Below are 19,560 nucleotides of genomic sequence, written 5' to 3'. Positions count from 1 at the left end.
GACTGGTGCGTTTAGATGTCCAAAAAAGTCGTCTCTCGATTTTCGCCTGATGACGTTCGAAAAATGTCAACTTGTCGTCGGTCGCGATCCTGGCGGCGTTCCAGCGGCGGTGGTGAATGTGCCAGACCTGCCAGACGCCTGTTCTTTCGTAGGTCGGTCTCCAAAGTGACAGTTCACGGAAGTTTCAGCAGCCAAAAGTTGAGACGCATGACGACAGCGACACTTGTGTTCGCTCGTGCTTTTCGCCAGCATTTCTATGACCAACCGCCAGGATCGCGACATGCAACAACATGATACTTCAGCTTTTGTGACGTCATTTGTTTCCACTTCGAGACCACTTTTGATGTATGGGCAGCACACAAGCAGCACAGGACCCTAAACACATCACTCAGAGACGCGCTCCAGGACTCCAGGCACCGTAGTGCCGTAGTCACCGCGTTACTGCTCACGTCACGTGCCAATGGCGCCACTCGTGTACCGTGTTTCTGTGAATTACACCGCCGTGAAGTCGTGATTTACCGGCTCCGAACCGTCCGACCCTCCGAACTCTGACTGTGTCAAGTTGCAGGCGTGACCTTGTAGCGGAAGTGGTTGTGCGTCGTGCTGCATGATTTAATCCGGGAATGCCTGCACCTTCAACGTCGGACGCAGGACTGAGGTTTGTTTTTCTCTCTTTGGTTACGATCGCAGCTACAACTTCTCTTTTCGCGGAAGTCAGATGTTCAGTCCAACACATAGTTGGCGTGACGACGGTCTCTCGTTCGCTTCGGTCTACACTTTGGGATAGATACGTAAATCGTATCCATCGTGGCACAAATTAGACATGAGAATTTCAGTTTCCCTGTTAGATCACTTGTTCGCTGCTCTGATTTGCTTCGATCACAACGGAGCGCTTAGGGCCCTCGTGCTTCGTCGTGGTAATGACCTCGATGAAGACGTCGACCTGAAGTACTAGTATCAGGTGTCCAGACCTGTGACATTATATTACAGTGAATGAACTCTTGATCCGTACGCTCTTTTTGCCGTGCACGCCACACAAGCACGGATCTACGCCATGACTGCTTTGGTCTTGTATTAATTTAAAGTTATTACGCGTGATACTAATTGTGTAAGTGAGGAATTAGTCTGTGATCGGTCAGCGGTGCGTTCGTTGTATTCTCTGCAACGAGGAGGGCAAGAGTTCACGGTCAACTGCTCACAAGGAAGCACCACTGTAAGCCGCTGGATATGGCGTTTGTTTGAGGAAATACGCGCCACGCTCTCTCTGCGCTTGTCGCTCATCCCCTAACGATGTAGATGAGGAAGAAAATGGTTATCTTCGACTCATCTCTATTTTTCTATCCTTTTACGCAGCGTAGCTACGCAGCGACCGAATCACCGCGACGGAATTGCTTGTTGCGCAAAGGGGTACTCGAAAGTTCTCAAGTTGAGCTCTTCGATCACGATGTCGCGTTGATACCTCGTTAGCGTTTGATCACCTCCGGGAGGGGAGGGTTTGCGAATGGTCCGATAGATTCGTTTGTTGGCTTTCTTCTGACAATTTAGTCTCTTTGCACTCAGCATCTGCTGACTTGTATTGACGCCTTTTCATTTTGCTTCCTGGTGACTCGGCTGCAACTTAAAGGGGCCTTGCAGTCATATTTAAGCGTCTACCTTTTTCGCGGTTTCCACGTCTCTTGGGGTTCGGGCAAGCCAGCGGGCACGGAGAGAGTAACTAAATATCAGTGCGTGATATTTTAACCGGACGACGCGGAGACCACCTTCACCGACGAGGGCGACCCGCGGTACCGAAAGCGCGCAAAATGTCTTTGGTCCTGGGCTTACAACTGGTCAGAGCCGCTCAAAGCTTCTTTTTAGTCGAAATACAAAATATAAGTGGCGCGAACCGTTTCAATTAATTATAAAAGTAGTTTTTGTTCAGTATTTTAGATCAGAAAAGAAATGAATGCAGTTTCTAAAATACGAAATCAAGAAATGACCCGTCGACATACCCGCCACCAAGCGGTGGAAAAGGCGGCGCATACTAGAAAGGAGTAGTGGGATCAGGCGCCGACACGGAAAGGTCCCGGATGTACGCGGCGGCGCTGCGGTCCTATGGACAGAAGGATCCGACCGGCTCCGAGCGATCCGAAGGCCTTTGGCGAGAAGCTTTGTATTGCGGTTTAACCGTTTCGCGGTATTGCAGCGCGAAGTGGCTCCCACTCTGAACTGATATTTACCCCGTGTTTGCTGTCGTTTGTGTCCAATGAAGTGTCATACCGAATTAGTGTTTAATCGCGCAGCAAATGCATTGAGAGCCGCTCTGGCTGCCCGCTGCATACAGCCTCTCCAGAACATGCTTTAGTGGCGCCCTCTTGCGCCGTCGACACGGAGTGCGGCAGCCGTGAGCGCTCGCTGAGCTCACTACCCCTCCTCTAGTTCACGGCCACTCCAGTAACCAAGGACGTCATGAGGGAGGTTATTTTTTGCTTGTTTTTGTAATTTTAATTTGTCTATACACCAACCCAACTCTCCTACGTCACGCCGCGGTGGTGGCGCGCCGGACGCACTTCCGGTCTGGGGCGGTGGGCAGAAGTCGCCGTGCGAGACATGCATTCTTGTGTTCTTTTGGAAGAAACGAGACAAAAAACCTGCCTTCTCGTCAAAATGCTGCGATGGGGGCTGTACCAAAAGAGTCTGGAAAGGTTTGAAGATCAGTTTTCATGTGTTTTTGTCCCCTCCGTTCGTCCGAGAACGTGGATAGTAGCCGTGAAAACGGCAAACCAGACGCTGTCGAACTACGATTGAGTGTGCGGGCAACAATTTGTGGTCGCCAGATGTATTTGCTTTGTTCCAACATAAACGAGAGAAAACCCACAAGCTGTCCGGACCACCCACGGGTTCAGTGCGTCTTCAAATTCACACGGCCGCCTGATCGTTCGAACTTTCGTCTGCTCTTTCAAAGTTGTCTGCTTTTTGTCGTCTGCTCGTTCAAACAAAAGCGGCCCGTAGACCAAACTTTGACCCGGTGATTGCAATAAGAAGTAATTGCAGGCCTCAAAAGGCTTAAGTAGGCTCGGTGTAAACAGTAGATACCAGATGTTAATTATTGGTACCGGTGGCCATTACCTACTTGTTACGCTTGGTCCGTTCCCGCTTCCGATTTTCAGTATCGACGTCGATCATCGCCGCTACCTTTTACACTTTTGCAGCACGAGCGACGTCGCGAACGAAAATAGCTACAAGAATCTCATGATGGTTTTGGCGTCCATTCTGTGGCGTTCATGCGAATGAATCGCCGCACGTCAAATTATTTACGGAAAGTTTAGCGGTGTAACGAGCCTTGATAGTTTCGCTCAGGCGATTAAAGTGGTAAGGCATTGCTATGAGGACGTAGAATCGACAATTCCAATGCGAAAAAGAGTATGCAGACTCACACAGACGCCGACAACGTGACATTCGAATGGTTTGTTGACGCGGGACGGGGTGCTTCTTGTCCGTACTCCATTGCGCGTGCGTTCGAACTGTCGTCTGCTCTTTCAAACTTGGCTGCTTTTTGTCGTCAGCTCGTTCAAACGACAGCGGCCCGTAAACCAAACGTTGACCCGGTAATTGCGATAAGAACTAAGTGCAGGCCTCAAAAAACTTTTGAAGGTTGGTTGGGGAAAGTCGGCTAAGTGTAAACAGATACAAGAAGTTGTTGATCATTGTTACCAGTGGCCATCAACGACTTCTAATGCCCGATTCTACTTGCGGTTTTCAGTATCGACGTTCACCACCTCAGCTGCAGTCCACGCTTTTGCTGCCCGAGCGACGTCGCGACTGTAAATAGCGAGCAGAATCTCATCGTGGGAGTCAGGCTTCAGCGCCCATTCTGCGGCGTGCACGTGAAATGAATCGCCGCACGTCACATTATTCACGCAAAGTTTTGCCTCGATAGTTTTGCTGAAGCCGCTCAAGTAGTCAGGCATTGTTAGGAGGACGTAGAATAAACAATTCCAACGCAAAAAAAGAGCACGGGGACTCCCACCGACGCCGACAACAACGCAATTCAATGGTTTGTTTATGGGCGACGGCGGGCTTCTTGCCCACCATCCACCGCGCATGCGCGGCGCCGGTGGCGTCCGCTAGGGGCGCTCCGGTTTGTTTGTAAACATGAGTTGGTGTATAACTTTTAAAACAAAGCGTATTTCGAGAGAAGAAAAGTTTCACTAAGTTACTACATTCAGTGTGCTCTGGTTCGGTGCAAATTAAAAACCAGTAAAAAAGACATTGCAGTGCCCCTTTAAGTATGGATTTACTCCTCATGCTTTTAACCTATTCTTGAATTGGCCTTGGGTCAGGAATAGCCGCCAGGATGGCGACATTCCATTACATGCAGTCCGTACATAGTAGTAGGGATGAAGATTAAGACATCCTCAGCAGTCTGAAGGGATGCATGCTAATGTGCCTTCTTCCCTTCCCTCCTTTGTCTCCTTGGGTCGATAGTTTCTGGGAGGACTTCAAAGTTCTCACAGATATGGCCCGTTTTCTTCGGTTGACCCACCACCTGACTTGTCCGTGACGGCCGAGATAGGGCGATGCGCGCCGAAAGAGATTGACGAGAGAGCGGGCATTTAGATCCGGTTTGTGCGTACTTGAACTCTGGATCTTTTCGGCCTTTCTTTCTTTTACAGTTCAAGTTCTTCGACAATGTCTAGCCACTTGATGTACCGATTGAAACTGATTTGGGAGACTTTCTTGTTTTTTACCCAGTGAGTGGTAATGGGGAGGGATGTTTTATATGCATATTATAGAGCAGGAAAATTGATGTGCTTGACTTTATGGTGAATCTGGTTGCATATTGCAACTTTGAGCACATGTAGCCAAAGCTTGCGTCGTAGAATCCAGGGATCATTCTATGGTTTGATCTACGCCCCTGCCCGTTCTGTCGGGGACAAGCATTGTATCGGCGGCAGTTAAATAATCCCTGCTGTAGATCCACATTGAAGACCATTATTCAGCAGTGCACTGGTCAATCACCCATGGGTGAATGGACGCTAACGGCTGTATCCTTTATATAGGGCGGTAGCTTGCGCCACCTAGCCTAGAAACTAAAAACCAAAAGTAAGACCCCTCCCTTCGCCCTTTTCAGCCAGTTTGCTTCCCCTCTGCAATCTTGTAACTATCACTAGTCAGTGCAGGATATCACCAGAATGACCTTTGAGGGATTGGGCCGAAATAGTAAAAACATCATTCCCTGCCTCTTTCCCCCAGTGAGGGAATTGCCAGTTTTCCTGTGGTCAAACCTATTCGGCATTACCCCAGCACTGGGCCCACTGGGAGTCAGGGTTCAGACTTTGGACCAGAGCCATGCGAGAGAGTTCCATTTTTCCTCCGCTGGGGACACAGCTGCTCCCAGCTCTGTTAGTTGTACGTCTACGGTGTTTGACTCATGTAAACATTCTAGTGTTTCATTTTTGATCTAATACTTCAGCTGCCATTGAAGTTTTTAGTCAGTGTAGTTGCTAGTTGTGCAACATTTAATTAGGTTTTTTTATTCAGACATACTGCTGAATCTGTTGAGAGCAGTAGCGGGTGTGTTTTGTACACTGAGTCATAGGAGAGAAAATGAAACCATCTTTGGATATAGAATATAAAGATAGGATATAGTGCGATAATTTCCGACACATATTTCAAAACCTTCCAGTACCTTGAGCAGTGTAATAGGCATGCACAGCCTGTAACCCTGCGTGTAACAGCCTGTAACACAGGAATTCAGGAGACGTTTGGTTCCAGCATGACACCACCCGCCCTCACGCAAGTCCTCAGAGCCCAGGAGGCAATCGCCAAAGTTGGTTGAATTATGCGAAATAAGGCTTGAGTTTTAATTTTCATAGTTGTGGTCCATATTTAAAAAGTCACGAATTGCTTAAAGCACGGCAGATTTATTACCAGGGATTACCGAAAAATATGATGTTTTGATTATGGTTACCGTTTCCTTTTGATATTGGTCTCATTCCAGTTTTTAACGGTTTTGATTTTTACAGTTTCAATTACCGGTTACACAGTCCTAAAAACCATTTTTTTCCGGTTTTTCGAATAATTTGTTTTATTGAAATGCTATACAGCTGTTTTATAATAAATGGTTTAAAGTAGTTTCAGATATCCAACAACGGGACATTCACAATAACAAGAATTCAAAAACTTGCACATGTTTCTAGCTTCGACACTTGTTCACTACATCTGTTTGCATTATATAGTTTGATACCCAAGCATACATGTTACCCCCGTTTCTTGGGGATCATCCCATTCTATATATTAAAAATAAAAATAAGCATAGCTACTTTGTTGTTTGGCAGCATTTGTAAACAACCCTCAGAAAGTTCCCACTGGGTGCTGGAAGAACCATTTGCACCTTCTCGTCGCTATAGTTTGTTGCAACCTAAGATATGCAAACTATAGTCCTCCTCTAGTAAAATACTGCTAAGTGGAATAAAGTAATAAAATTAGGGCTGGGCTAGTTGGGTGAGAGTCAAACATGGTGTAAATGCAGTAGCAGAAAACAAGGAAGACTAAGTAGAAGAACGAACAACACAGAAAGCTGTAAAGATATGTCCTGTGTTGTTTGTTTCCTTCTCTTGTCTTGGTTGTTGTGCGCTGTTACACCTATGTCATGTTTGCTATTTCCAAGCAAATGCATGTGGTTATAGAAGCGTACGTTTCTCGCTGCCCGATTCTTTGGAGCTGGAAAAATTGTGCATTTATATAGTAGTGACACTTATCTCTGGTGTTTTTGAGTCAGAGTTTCTCGTATATATATGTTGCAACTAGGGATGTCACAAACTTTCGTCAAGCCAAAGTTCTACGTCGAACCTCAAAGTTTGACTGGTTCAACGAACCTTCTAACTTTTGACCAGGTTCTACAAAATTCGGCTTTGTGGACAGTGTGGCTAGACTTTGACACAAGCAGGGCTGGATTAAGGAATTTGGGGCCCTGGGCTAAGGCAGTTCATGAGGCTTCTAATGATGATGATAATACTGAATAGAATGATGATGGTGGTGGTGGTAACGACAATGTTGGCAATATGTATATTTCACCACCTTATAAAATACAAATATCATTAATTTTATGATACATCTTAGAAGGTTTCTGTATCGGTAGATTCAGTGATAAGGAAATTCGGCTTTCACTGGGTGGAATGAAGCAGATGCGATTGTGGATTAGAGGCTGTTGTGGAAATAGTCAATCACTCACTAAGAGTGCAAAGCAATGAATGATTGGGGAAAGGGTTAAGCAGTGTCGCACACATTGAGCAGCTTCCTGGCTTCGTAATCTTCCGTTGAAAAGTTGAAAATGATGGCTCCACATTCTTATGAACTTGTTTGACCAGGTCTACAACCTAACCAACTTGCATAAATTCATCATTTCATTGTGTTAGAGAGATGGCACAGATGGCCCCCTTGATGTCAAGGGGCATTATTACTTGAACACAGATTGTTTTGGACAATGACCGAAAGGATACCCGCAAAATTCCCATTACAAGAAAGAGAAAACAATTTCGTTGCCCCTAAAGACATGTTTCGCGAGTCACAACTGAAAAATTCTACCAAGAATAGTGTTTTTATTCCAGAAGTCGCTACGAACAACAAAGCAACGCATACAGCAAAGTAACGTATTTTTAGAAAGAGTTATATACGAAAAGACAGAAGATGGGACAACACGTGTGTTGTCCCATTCTTGTTCTTTTCGTATATAACTCTTTCTAAAAATACATCATTACCAACGCGCTTACTAACAACGAAACAAATTTGGTGGTTAAAGTACTTAGCTCAAACTTGGTGGTTAAAGTACTTAGCTCAAACCATTTCGTCCACTCTCTTCTAATAGCTGAACTCTCGTCGAACAAACTAACAGACTTCTGCATTCAAATAATAGAAGAAATAATTGAGACTAAATATGATTGCAATATAGCAACCAGTGTTATTTGTGCTAATTCACAGGCATTTCTCATGAACACCAAGGATATATTTTTAAACTCCTCCCTACATGCTGTGTATATTGGGGGAAAGTGTTTCAATTACGAAGGGCGTTCATAAAGGTTGAATTATCGGCACAAAAAATTTTAAAAAGCAGAACAAAACAGGCATTAACAAGAGTGCTCGTCCCTCTAGTTTTCACACAGTGTACACATAGCGTGCTATAGTAGCGTGGAACGCCGGTAGGGAGCCAAAACCAAAATGGCACCACCCATCGGTGCCAAGCAGATGCAGTGATCCGTTTTTTTTTTCCATTTGAAGGGAAGCAATGCCAAGGGTATTCATTCCATTTTAAGACCGTGGTTCTGGGACAACGCCCAAGTTTATGAAACTGTGGTTAAGCTGACGCTGCCAGTGCGTCCAAAAAAGAGGAAAGCATTTCAAGGACGACGATCAAGTGATTGCTGAAGTGGAGCGATTCCTGAACAGTCAAAACGAGGAGTTCTAAAACAATGGCCTCCGGCAGGTGGTCTATCGCTGGCAGAAGTGGGTAACGTTTGGTGGCGAACATGCAGAGAAAGTCTCAACTCCTATACGAGTTTGATTGCTCAATATCTCTTCATTCGTGACAATAATACAAACTTTGTGAACGCCCCTCGTAGTTTTAGAAGTGGTCTTGTTTCTTCTAATTGCAGTAATTAGGAAATATTTTTAGCCATTTGGACATATTAATCTGGGCTAAGAATAATAGGTCATACCTCAGAGGCTTGTGGAAGAATTCCAGCGAATATATCATTTGATGACACAAGAAATTGCTTGCAATCACTGCATCTCGAAAACTTTTAGGGGGCACCTCAAGAGCCGGCTCCTTGAAGTGCCTGTTAGCAGTTCGGGAGGTTCACCAATATTTCTTTTTGCTTGTTTTAAACATATCGTTTCGGAGGAAACTTTCCACAGAGAACTACACTAAAAAGCCAAAAATGAACAAAACATAATGTGTAGTAGGTATGTTGCTCATGTAGTCTTGGGCAACACTTGCTTGCCTTCCAACCCACCATTCTCCCCCCCCAAAAAAAAATGCATCGAGGGGGCTGTTAGTACAATACAGAACTCCGTGGCCGCCCTTCCGTGTGGCTTCAATTAGAAGATACTTCAACGGGACCACCAGCGTCGACAGCTTTGCTCCCTCTCATAAGAAGGGTGGGAGGCAATGCTTATATTTTGTTGCTCTATTGCAGTGTTTTACATCGAGCTCACAAACAACAGCTGTCTAGAGAAGGGAACTTTACAGCATTTCTGTTTCACCGTTAAAAGAAAAAAGAAGGGGGGGGGGGGGGGGGGCAGCAGAAAGGCCAGGGCCCAGAGGCTCCTGACAGTCTTGCTCCTCCTTTAGGTCTGAGCTGTTTTGAACTCAAACCGACTAGCATTCTTTTAAAATTCCCAAGGGCCGGGCCCCCCTAGCAGCCTGGGGTCCTGGGCTGCAGCCCCCTTAGCCCGTAGCTTAATCTGGCCCTGGATACAAGCATGTCTAAATGTGGAGAAAATGTTTCTTATGGAATAGGTCTACGAAAATATTTTTACGAAATAGAACCGAGTTGGATGGACATCTGGGAATTCTAACTTATTAGTTAATCCCCTGAATGCGACACATACTGAATAAATGTAGCGATTGTAGGACTATGGCAGGTTTAGAAAGTAGACTTCATTACAAGCTCGGCCACTGATTTCAACTACAAAGTATTCTTAACCCTATATTTAGATTGAATGGAAATATAACGCCACATGCACCATGCACCCCCTCAAAATCATTCTTGAGAAAAACAAATGTTTTTATTTTTCGGTTAATATCGCCGTGATGTGATTGCTGTGCCAAGGGGCTAACCCTGCTACATTCTGCTGCATTTTGCCAAAATATGGGTAACCTGCGCCAAGCCTACGCCAAAGGACCAATTTCGGTCGCCTTTCAAAACCGAAACTAAACTAAACTAAGAAAGTAATTGAGCATGCGTGAGCTAGGTGGCTCAAGCGGCCGCCCGACACAAAGTACCCTGCATCCATCCGTTCCCCCCCCCCCCCCCCCCCCCCCCTGCCTTGCATGGTTTTTGCCGCCGACTCGCGTTTCGCGCGTCGTCGTCTTGGGGAATCTCATCTCGCGTCTTTTTTTAAAACTTTTTCAACGATAGACGCGGACGTGTGCGGACGCTCCGACGCTAGTGTGCCGGGTGCCAGACATGCCGTCATGCTGTGAAACAAAACCACGTTTTTGCGCGACAAGAGTTGCTTTGTAAGCTGAAACGCCTGTCGCGCGACGTCGGGTGTTGCCGTCCTCACGTCGCTGCAGATATGGTGCTTTCTAAACTTGCTCATCGGCATTTCTGTCCTTGTTTAAATCATACTCTACTACAAAAATCCCTCTTTAAAGGAATACTACAATAAAATTTCAGCGCTTATCTCTTGGTCTAGTCGTGTTCAAAGGAGCACTATCACATCAGACACATCAATCTCTTGCTGAAAAAGGCACGAAAAGGAATTTTAAAATGAATTAAACGATTTGCAAAAAGCACCTGGTGGTTGTCGCTAACGCCTCGTTTGTAATGCTTGTCTAGGAACTTTGACAGGTAGCGATGATAACTGTCTTGCCTCCAGCCACCACGAGAGAAAAGGGGAAAGAGGAACTCCCCTCCCCGCGAGAATATCCTTTGTGTCTCCCAGAAGTCGCTATTGTCCCTCTACAAGATTATAGAAGATTAACCCGTCACTCAAAATTCGTACAAAAGCAGCCGCTTCAGGGGCTGAAACCGTTAGGACATCTTCTCGACATCAGCCTCGCCGAAGCTTTGCTCTTTCCGAGACGGAACTACGTCACGATTGCAGCGAATGTCACGTGCTCTCTACTGTCTGCTCTCCGAGCGCTTGCCAGAGTGGGCCGTTTATAACCAAAAATACAGCGATCAGGCTCAAAATACAAACGTGCAATTATCATTTACGGATATTGTGGATGATATTCACCCTATTTCTGAACACAACGGGTGTTTTTCAAATTTCGTTGAAGTGTCCCTTTAATTCAAAGACTGCTTGTTGAAATAATGATTACCTAGGTTTCTCTCGGTGGGCTTTTTTTCGAGAGAGACCTTGGTACGTGAAAAATTTGCTACAAAAGAAAGTTGGTGAAGAGAAGTGAGCTAAAGCAAAGAAGACAATGTCTGCACGCTGAACCCGTACATCGTGCTTGTCTGTCTCGAGTTCAGTCGTTGCTCAAAGCGCTCCAAGAAATTTTTGTCCCTGGCTCGTGATGTCTTGCATCGATGCGCTCAGGTTCCTTTCTTTTCTGCGTTTAGCCTGTACCTCACCTGCCGGTCTGGCAAGCACGCGCCGCTGGAGTGTTGTTTTGTCGTATGCTGGACAGTTGCATTTTGCATACTATTTTGGGAACCAGTTGGCGACGGAGCGGAGTGGCATTGTTCCAATTTCGATTAAACAGCCGTTGTATTCTAGAGACATAAATTATTCTTGTTTGGTGCAATGTTGTGAAGAACGGCGCGCGCGTCTGGCACCTCGAAAACAGACTTTCTGGCAGGAGTGCTTTTGCAAATTCTCCTGGACCACGCCTTCTCATCTGTGCTGAAGATGCGGAGCAGAAGAACCTTTACAACATAGTATGTTTGAAGCCCCCTCTTCCCTTTTCTTTTTAGAGCGCAGCTCTTAGGCGCTTGTTTCCGGCTTGAGCGGCGTCGGCGTAATTGCGCGGTGCATTATGGGTAAATTTCCCCGCTAAATCTAGCGTAAAAATTTCCCTGCTAGATCTAGCGGAAAAATTTCCCCGCTAAATCCAGCGGAAAAATTTCCCCGCTAAATCTATCGGAAAACTCCCCCTGGGGGGTCACGTGACCTTCTGAGGCCACGTGACCACACCCCCAGATCACATGGTCCCCCCCCCCTGAGAACACGTGACCCTCAGCACCCTTCCCTCCTCCTCTTCAAGAGCTGCGCTCTAATTCGGCGTTACAGGGAGTAGTAAACGGCTTTCATTTTTTCAATGCTCCTCCGATCATACTTTTTTCCCTGATGGACTTCCACCTCCATTTGGGGGTGTTCATTTGACAATTATATTTGCGTCATTTGTTAACAATAATTCTCCATTTTTTTTTCTGTGCTTCCAAAAACTGTGAAGCTTAAACAAAATATGGAGGTGGTCAGAGCTTGGGGTAAAATTGAGAACACCACTCCTGTGAGACTTAAAGCGGCTGCCAACATTGGGCTGTCCCTCTGAGGCCACTAGGATTTTCTTTTCAGGTATTCGTCTTGTACACACTTGTAATTCTATTTATCATTGGTTTAATAAGTTACATTTAGTCCTTTCAATGCTTTTATTCTTGGGGACATCTTTCTGATACAGTTCAGCAACAATGAAAACATGTTTCGGTGCCTCAATGATGTGTACATGTAAAATGGGTCGTGCAACAATTTTTGTACTTTCAGTAACTACCGCTAAGAGCTAATCCCTGACGTTAATAACTTGCAAAAACACCCATTACTCTTTCTCTCCGCTCAATGGCGTAAGCCGGAAAAATACAGGAAAGAAACAGCTGTCCCTCCTCGACTCGCTATTAGAACAAGCGGCCACATGATCTGACTCTAATTATAGTATACCGTCAGTGTTCATTACAGTCATGTGCTGGGGTTGGCAAAGAATAAAGCATGGGTTGAGCTTGAGACATTGTTAGAGTGTAGCTACTCTCATCTTTGATTGAGCATGAGCCATGACCCGAATGTTTGGACATGCAGATTGTCATGAACCCGAGCACTGGACTCGGGCTCATGACAATCGAGGACGTGACGGTGCCAACAACACTAAAAAATCTAGTGACATTCTCACTTTAAGTAGACCTGACACAGTGAGTCACGCAACTACGTCACAGAGTCATGTGGCGTGTCACTACTGGACAGCATGCCTTGACACCATGACGGCACGTGAGCATGTGACGGATGATTAATCCTAGTGCGAATATAAAAGCACCACGAAAAACGATGATTTCTCACACATTGCAACTCGGTATATAACAATTTGATCGCTATAGTTGGTGACAGGTCAAGAAGGAAGTGGAAGTTCCTCCCACCTCTTTCCACTTTAGCAGAGTGAGCGCTGGAGAGGAGGTGACCTCCTCCCCAGCGTTCGCTCTTCCAAAGGGGAGAGAGGTGGGATGGTGCTTCCACTTCCCTCATGACCTGTCACCGACTATAGATAGAAATACAGCTGACAGTTTTTATTTCTGAAAAATTCATTTTGTAAAAAAAAAAAATGCCGTGATCCATTTTGAATTGGTTACCATTATTTTTTTTTTTCCGGTTCAGTTCCGGTTCAGCTCCAAGATGGCAGCGACGATTTTGGTTCGGTTCAATTCCGGTTTGGCTAAATATAACCGTGGGTTATGTACACGAAATGAAAAACGTCATAGGTAAGAAGAAATCACGCAAAACAAGAATGAAATTATCAGGCTTCCTCACTACGAAACATTTTTGACAACCATGTCGACTTTTCATTGTCATTTCATCAATGCAAAGACAAAATAAAAAACACACTTATTCGCAACAAAATGGGTCTTGGGAAGCAGAATTTCAAACTCGTGATTTCAAAGGTTTGCTTTCAAAATATGGCTAATGCTTCGTTACTTGCATTAAAATTTTTAATTTATTTTGAAATATTCTTTTTTCTTTTTGTGTTGGCGTATCTAAACAGATTTTTTTTTGTGCCTCAGTGGTAAAACCATTGGGTTTCTTTGTTTTCTTTCTTTCTTTTGTGCCTTTATGATGAGTCAAGTATTTATTGTGAATATAGAAGTTATCTCCTGAACATGACTTGACATTTTTTCCAATAACATTGGGCTCTATGTTTTTTTTTAAATATGCAAAGAAGCAACAATAAATATTTGTTTTGCATGTTTTAACATTTTTATTGTTTTTTCTTAGAGAAGTGTGTATATTTAGTTCAAACAAATGTGCCAAATGCTTTTCTTTCTCTCTTTATCTGTTTTGTTTTCTACGATTGTGTGTACTTACTGCAAACTACGGGGGATAGACACCTCAGTCAGGCAAAAATGCTGTTTGTCTCTGCCTGCCTACCGGGCTTGGCCCATGAAAATCCGAATAAACTTCAATTCAATTCAATTGACACGAGTATGATTTGTGGAATGAGGACAAGCGGGGGGGGGGGGGGGGCTACATGAGGAGGAAACGAGTTGATACGAAAAAGGCATGCATGCCTTGTTTTGGGCTGGCGTAAGGCCATAGTAGTGCGTGGAGATTATGCAAAAATACAATGTGTAGAGGACACATCCAGTGGTACTCTGTGTGAATTTCATGCACTTTGAATTAATAATTTCTGAGGAAAAGAGATGTGGGGCATTACTTTGTGGGTACTCCTCGTACATTGCACCAGGATATGAGATAGAAACGTTGCGAGGATATCTCCACTTGTATCTCCGCGTAAGGCACTTCCAGCTGTAAATATAGAAGCATTGATAGATTCCCAAGGGGAATGTGACTTGAGAGCCTTTTTTATTTTCCTTCTGGAAGTAACATATCAGCTATGGAAGATGTACTTCCACTTGTTCCAAGCTCAAAGGTTGTCAAATGGCTCTGATTTGCTGGATCCCGTTAACTTCACATAGCGCAGCAGGGCAATACCAGCTTAGAAATTCCATTTTTATCCCCAACCTTGATTTTGTAAAATGCACTTAGTAAAAAAATTTAAAAAATGTTTTACCGTAAAATACCGGGCAAGCGCCCACTCAAACTTTGGAGATACCGTAATCGCGAAAAAATGGGGGATGGGCACTTGTCCGGTCATGACTTTTACATATAAATGTACTGTACATATTTCCTCAGATCTAGCAAATTTGGTAATGGGCGCTTAATGTGGAATGGGTGGATGCGCGGTATTTTACGGTAAGGGGGCTGGAGGTTTTCAGAATTTGTCCTGGGTTCGGTGCCACAGAAAACCAAAAGCGTAGAATTACCATTGGTAGTGGTTTTAAAACGTTTAGTTAAAGTTCCCTTCTTGATGTGTTGGCACTGTCTTTTTGCAACTCCAGTAACCTACAGGTGTAGCCACTATCTGGCAAATAGCAAAATATGAATCAATGAACAGTTGAAGTAAAAAAAGTGACAATTAATAAAAAGCTTTACCTGCATATGACCGTAACCACTGTAGGAATTATATTGATAGCAATGCTTTGAGATGTATTAGTAAATAGCAGTGTGTACCTAGTAGAGGGCCGTTCCACCTGTTGTTGACTATTAAAGCAATGCTTTGAGATGTATTAGTAAATAGTAGTGTGTACCTAGTAGAGGCCCGCCCCACCGCTTCTTTTCTTATAATTTGTTTGATTAAACTCATGGAATGAGTTGAAACTGTAAAACTTCTGGTCGTTAGTTACCTGCTGCATCCTACGCACAAGCTTATTGGCTTATGTGGGTACCGAGTGAAATGTATTAAAAAGAGAAAATAAATTGTATTGTATTGTTTGAAACAGGTCATGCCGTGCCATGTGCCTGCTCAATGCACAACGCTCGGGTTTCAGCAGGCAAGCATTAAATTTAAAATGGTTCGCCCTGAATTTTATTTACTACGTTTCAAACCTGTGGCAATGTGTTTGCATAAGCGAGCTTCCAGAGGCTTGACCTCCTTCGGAAAAGCGACGAAAAGGAATGCCTACTGTCCTTCTACGGTGTTAATGATTATTGATAAGCGCACAATTTCTGGTTCATGTGGTTGCATAGGTTGCGTTCAGAGTGACATGGACAACACGCTGATGCGACGGTAGCAACAGAGTCACTGGGACCACTGTTCCATCATGCCAACTGCCTACAATGTGTAATCACGGAAGCCACAAAAGACGAGCAGAAATCACGACAGGACCTGTTCCGTTCAGTCCGTGTTTTCCTGCTAAGTGCCGTCCATTTTGCCTGAGTTGCGAATTGGCTATTGTGAATCTTTACAAGACTTAATGTTTTGGATTCCCCTTCACACTTCTCTTTCTTGTTGGTCCATATACTATAATGGAGCGCAAGCTCCTTTACCTTTTTTACCATTACTCACTGTTACTCACCCTGTATATTATAAGCATACCTCAACTCCTAGAATCCCTCCCCCTTTGTACATTTTCTAGACGATGCAGCCGGGGTTAAGTATTGCAAGACTTAGTGCTGCATAAAAAATGAGTCTCCTCACTCTCTGAATGGCTGATCTAGTCTTTGACAAATGCAGACAGATTGCATGGACACATATAATTCTTCCTGGTAGTGCCCCTTTGAAATTGCAATCCAAGGCCCCAGATGGTTGTAGGACAAAATGGCCCCTCGCAAAATGGTCCCGGCCAAAATGCGCCCGGACAAAATGGTTCCAAGCACAAACCCAGACAAAATGGTCCCAAACGATTTGTTGACACTGGGTGCTCTTCGAAGTTTTAGTTAACGCTACTCTGAAGCTGTATTCAACAGACATGTAATGCATATTTTATTGTATTTAAAGGGAAGATGGGGCACTTCTGCATTTGAGAAAAAACACTTGAATTCCATTCATTTGGCCTTTAGAATAACAGATATCACAATTATACTTCAATGCGACGCACCGGAGAGCCATAAGAGCAATTTCAAAATAGGGCTGAAGCCCTATCAACGGATAGGGTTGAAGCCCTATCCGTCGATGACGTCACGTACAGCGGCTGTCTTCCGCGTTTTCTCGCATTTAACAATACTTGCGCAGCAAATGGTTTGGGTATTCGGGTTAACGGGGTAAAAAATACACTAGAGTTTACTTCAAACTCATTTTTTTCAAGATTCTCCATAGCTTCTCTTTAAGGTTTTTGTTATGTTTTAGGAAACAGCTAAAGAAGTCCAAAAGTTAATTTAAGTTCTATTATCACTCAGTTGACTCTGTGGCTCCTATTCGCATAAGTCAGAGCACTGTACAAAGCTGAAGCTTGGAAGTCACTACACGAATACGCACGTGTACGCTATAAGCACAAGGTTGCGTTGCACTGTGCGATTGATTAGACTAGCCAATAATAACATGCACAAAAAAGTCGACGAATGCCATTAGTATGTATTGTCTTCAGCGCTGCTTGATTGGTTGTAATCAGCTCGTAGCGTCGGCTTGACTGTGACTTTAGTAAAACATAACATAGGTGCGGAAAAAAAATTTTAAGAAAATCCGACAGTACTTTTTTATAATTTCGAATTAGCACAATGTCGCTGCAAGAAAGCGTGTGCACATGATGATTCAGGTATTATCATGAACATACTACCGTAAAATACCGGGCAAGCGCCCACACAAAATTTAGAGATAGTCGCGAAAACAATTGGGGACGAGCGCTTGTCCAGTCATCAATTTTACATATAAATGTACTGTGCCTATTTTCTCAGATCTTAAAAATTTGGATATGGGCGCTTAATGTGGAATGGGTGGATGCACGGTATTCTACGGTACATATTTGTGATGGCATGTGTGTAGTCGTGTATTCCTACTGCGTGATGCACGTTATAGACCCCAGGCTAGCGGTGGTACTGCACTGGCACAATTTCTCGTCTACAGCATAAACCAAAGTCACCGCTCCCTCCTCAAAGGCAGACCGACCTTACACTGTACGAACACGAACCTAAAATGTATTTTGTTGTGATGGCATAGTATGGAACTACGTTTTTCTTTTGGTGTTGATTATATCAAATATTATAGACACATTATTTGATATATGTACTTGCATATTTCTATAGTATACTTTTCCCTTCTTCTCGGCTCACCTGCTGGCATGCCATGTGTTTTGAATTTAATATGAACTTTAAAATGGTTAGTGTTTCATAAGTATCCAGCAAAACATTTTTTTTTCTCTATGCTCAATTTTAAGTGCCAACGATCAACTAACCCCTGAAGAACAAGCAAACTATGTCTCAAAATTTGCTCGGGACCATTTTGTTCGGGTTTGCACTTGGGACCATTTTGTCTGGGGTCATTGTGACCGGGACCATTTTGTCTGGATCTCGGCCCAGATGCACCACTCATTACAACGATTTACAGTTTCCTGCTGAGCTCCTTGTCTTTTTTTATCCAGGGATGGGCAACCCTCAGTCCTGCAGCGCACGTTGGCAGCCGTCAAGACCTCGGTTATCTGCCACGCTTTCTTCACGCTGATGTTCATGACCAGCGGCCTCATCCTCAACGTCTTCCAGCTCCTGGTGTACCTGCTCGTGCGTCCATTCTCGCGGCATTTGTACCGGCGGATCAACTACTATCTCATCTACACTTCTTGGTCCCGTGAGTCTTCCTCCTTGTTACTACATTTTTCGTTGTGGAAGTCACATCTTTTTCCCTACTTTTTCGTTGGTACGTCCTTTACAATGGTGCAACATTTATGTATTTTTTAAAATTTTATTTGTATGGACCTTAACTGTGCGAAATGTAGGCCGTATCGACATCCGCGACAAAAGAGCTACGGCAGAGCACCCACCGATTGTGTGCTCCTACTTGTACAATGATGCGACTTATAGACTGGAAAATATTGTACATTCTTTGAAGGGTCAGCGGCGATGACACGGGGTTGTAATGGATAGCAAAGATTTTGTCTCCCCTCTTTTATACTCTGTCTGAATTGAATCTGACCCGATTACGGGGGCATCCTTTACAGCTGTGGTATGAGTGGAAAAATTAAGATATGCAGGTTAATAAACCATGTCAACCAGGTCAAATAAGAAAACTGACCAAAAAAAATATACTGGGTTTGGATTGTTAGGCTGGGACGATCACTGGTCACACGCGTTAGGAACTACGCCATCTCTTGCACATTCTTTGCAGAGTATTTAATCTGGCTTATGAATGATATGCGCAGAAGTTTAGCCCCTCGAAGTTAGTCTGAAGGCACACGACGTTGTTGGCATGTGATATGTGCCCTGTGTGTTCCAGAGGTCCCCTCTTGTTTATGCTACAACATGTGCACAGTTTTCTATGAGAGGCATTTGATTGGGTCATTGAATAGACCTAGCGCTGAACAACCCGATGACAGCATAGGATAGAAAATGAGCTGAGAATTGGGACGAGACACTTTGTGGGTGAAGTCACCAGCTCCTAACCTAATAGTTCACGTAACGTAAGTCTTAAATGGTGCTTTGATGCTCTTTGGGGCCTCAAGATGGTACTTTACACGTTCAGATAAGCAAACTGTATTAGGTAAACATGTCAAATAAGAACACCGCTATAAACAAACCAGTATAATAGATGTCATTCCTATTTGATCAGTGTAGCTCATTCATCCACATACTTCGACTACAGCTCATAAATATACAGTAGAACCTTGTTGATATGTTTTTCGGGAAATTGCAATAAATAATAACCAATCTTGTGTTTTGGGAGCTTTTATATAGGGTTCCGTGTTTTCGGCAGTTTATTTTTCTTCGAATTCAGGTGTGTTTTTCAGAGCTTATTTCCCCCCCCCACCCCCCCGCCCCCCAAGAATTAGTGTCTATTTTCGATTTTGGACAAAAAATTATGTTTATCAGGTTTTATGTTTAAAAGAACAAGACAGGGGCATGGGATTCCCCGACCTTGTGGGCACACGTGCATTACCCAGATAT

The 19,560-nt window shown here is 44.1% G+C and overlaps 1 protein-coding gene across 1 annotated transcript in view; it reads left to right on the top strand.

The window, feature by feature from the left end:
• Positions 1-324: 324 nt before the first annotated feature.
• LOC8028069 (1-acyl-sn-glycerol-3-phosphate acyltransferase delta) overlaps positions 325-19,560 on the top strand; it is a 54,918-nt gene continuing 35,682 nt past the window's right edge. The window contains exons 1-2 of the mRNA XM_029982866.4: positions 325-658; positions 18,045-18,247. Of these exons, the coding sequence (XP_029838726.2) occupies positions 624-658; positions 18,045-18,247 (238 nt within the window). The 5' untranslated portion in view covers positions 325-623. The remainder of the gene's footprint in view (positions 659-18,044; positions 18,248-19,560) is intronic.

Source organism: Ixodes scapularis, unplaced genomic scaffold (assembly GCF_016920785.2).
Source record: "Ixodes scapularis isolate PalLabHiFi unplaced genomic scaffold, ASM1692078v2 PGA_scaffold2__306_contigs__length_199485367, whole genome shotgun sequence".
Classification (NCBI taxonomy): domain Eukaryota; kingdom Metazoa; phylum Arthropoda; class Arachnida; order Ixodida; family Ixodidae; genus Ixodes; species Ixodes scapularis.
The sequence above is the reverse complement of the archived record's forward strand: the minus strand, read 5'-3'. Positions and strand labels throughout refer to the sequence as shown.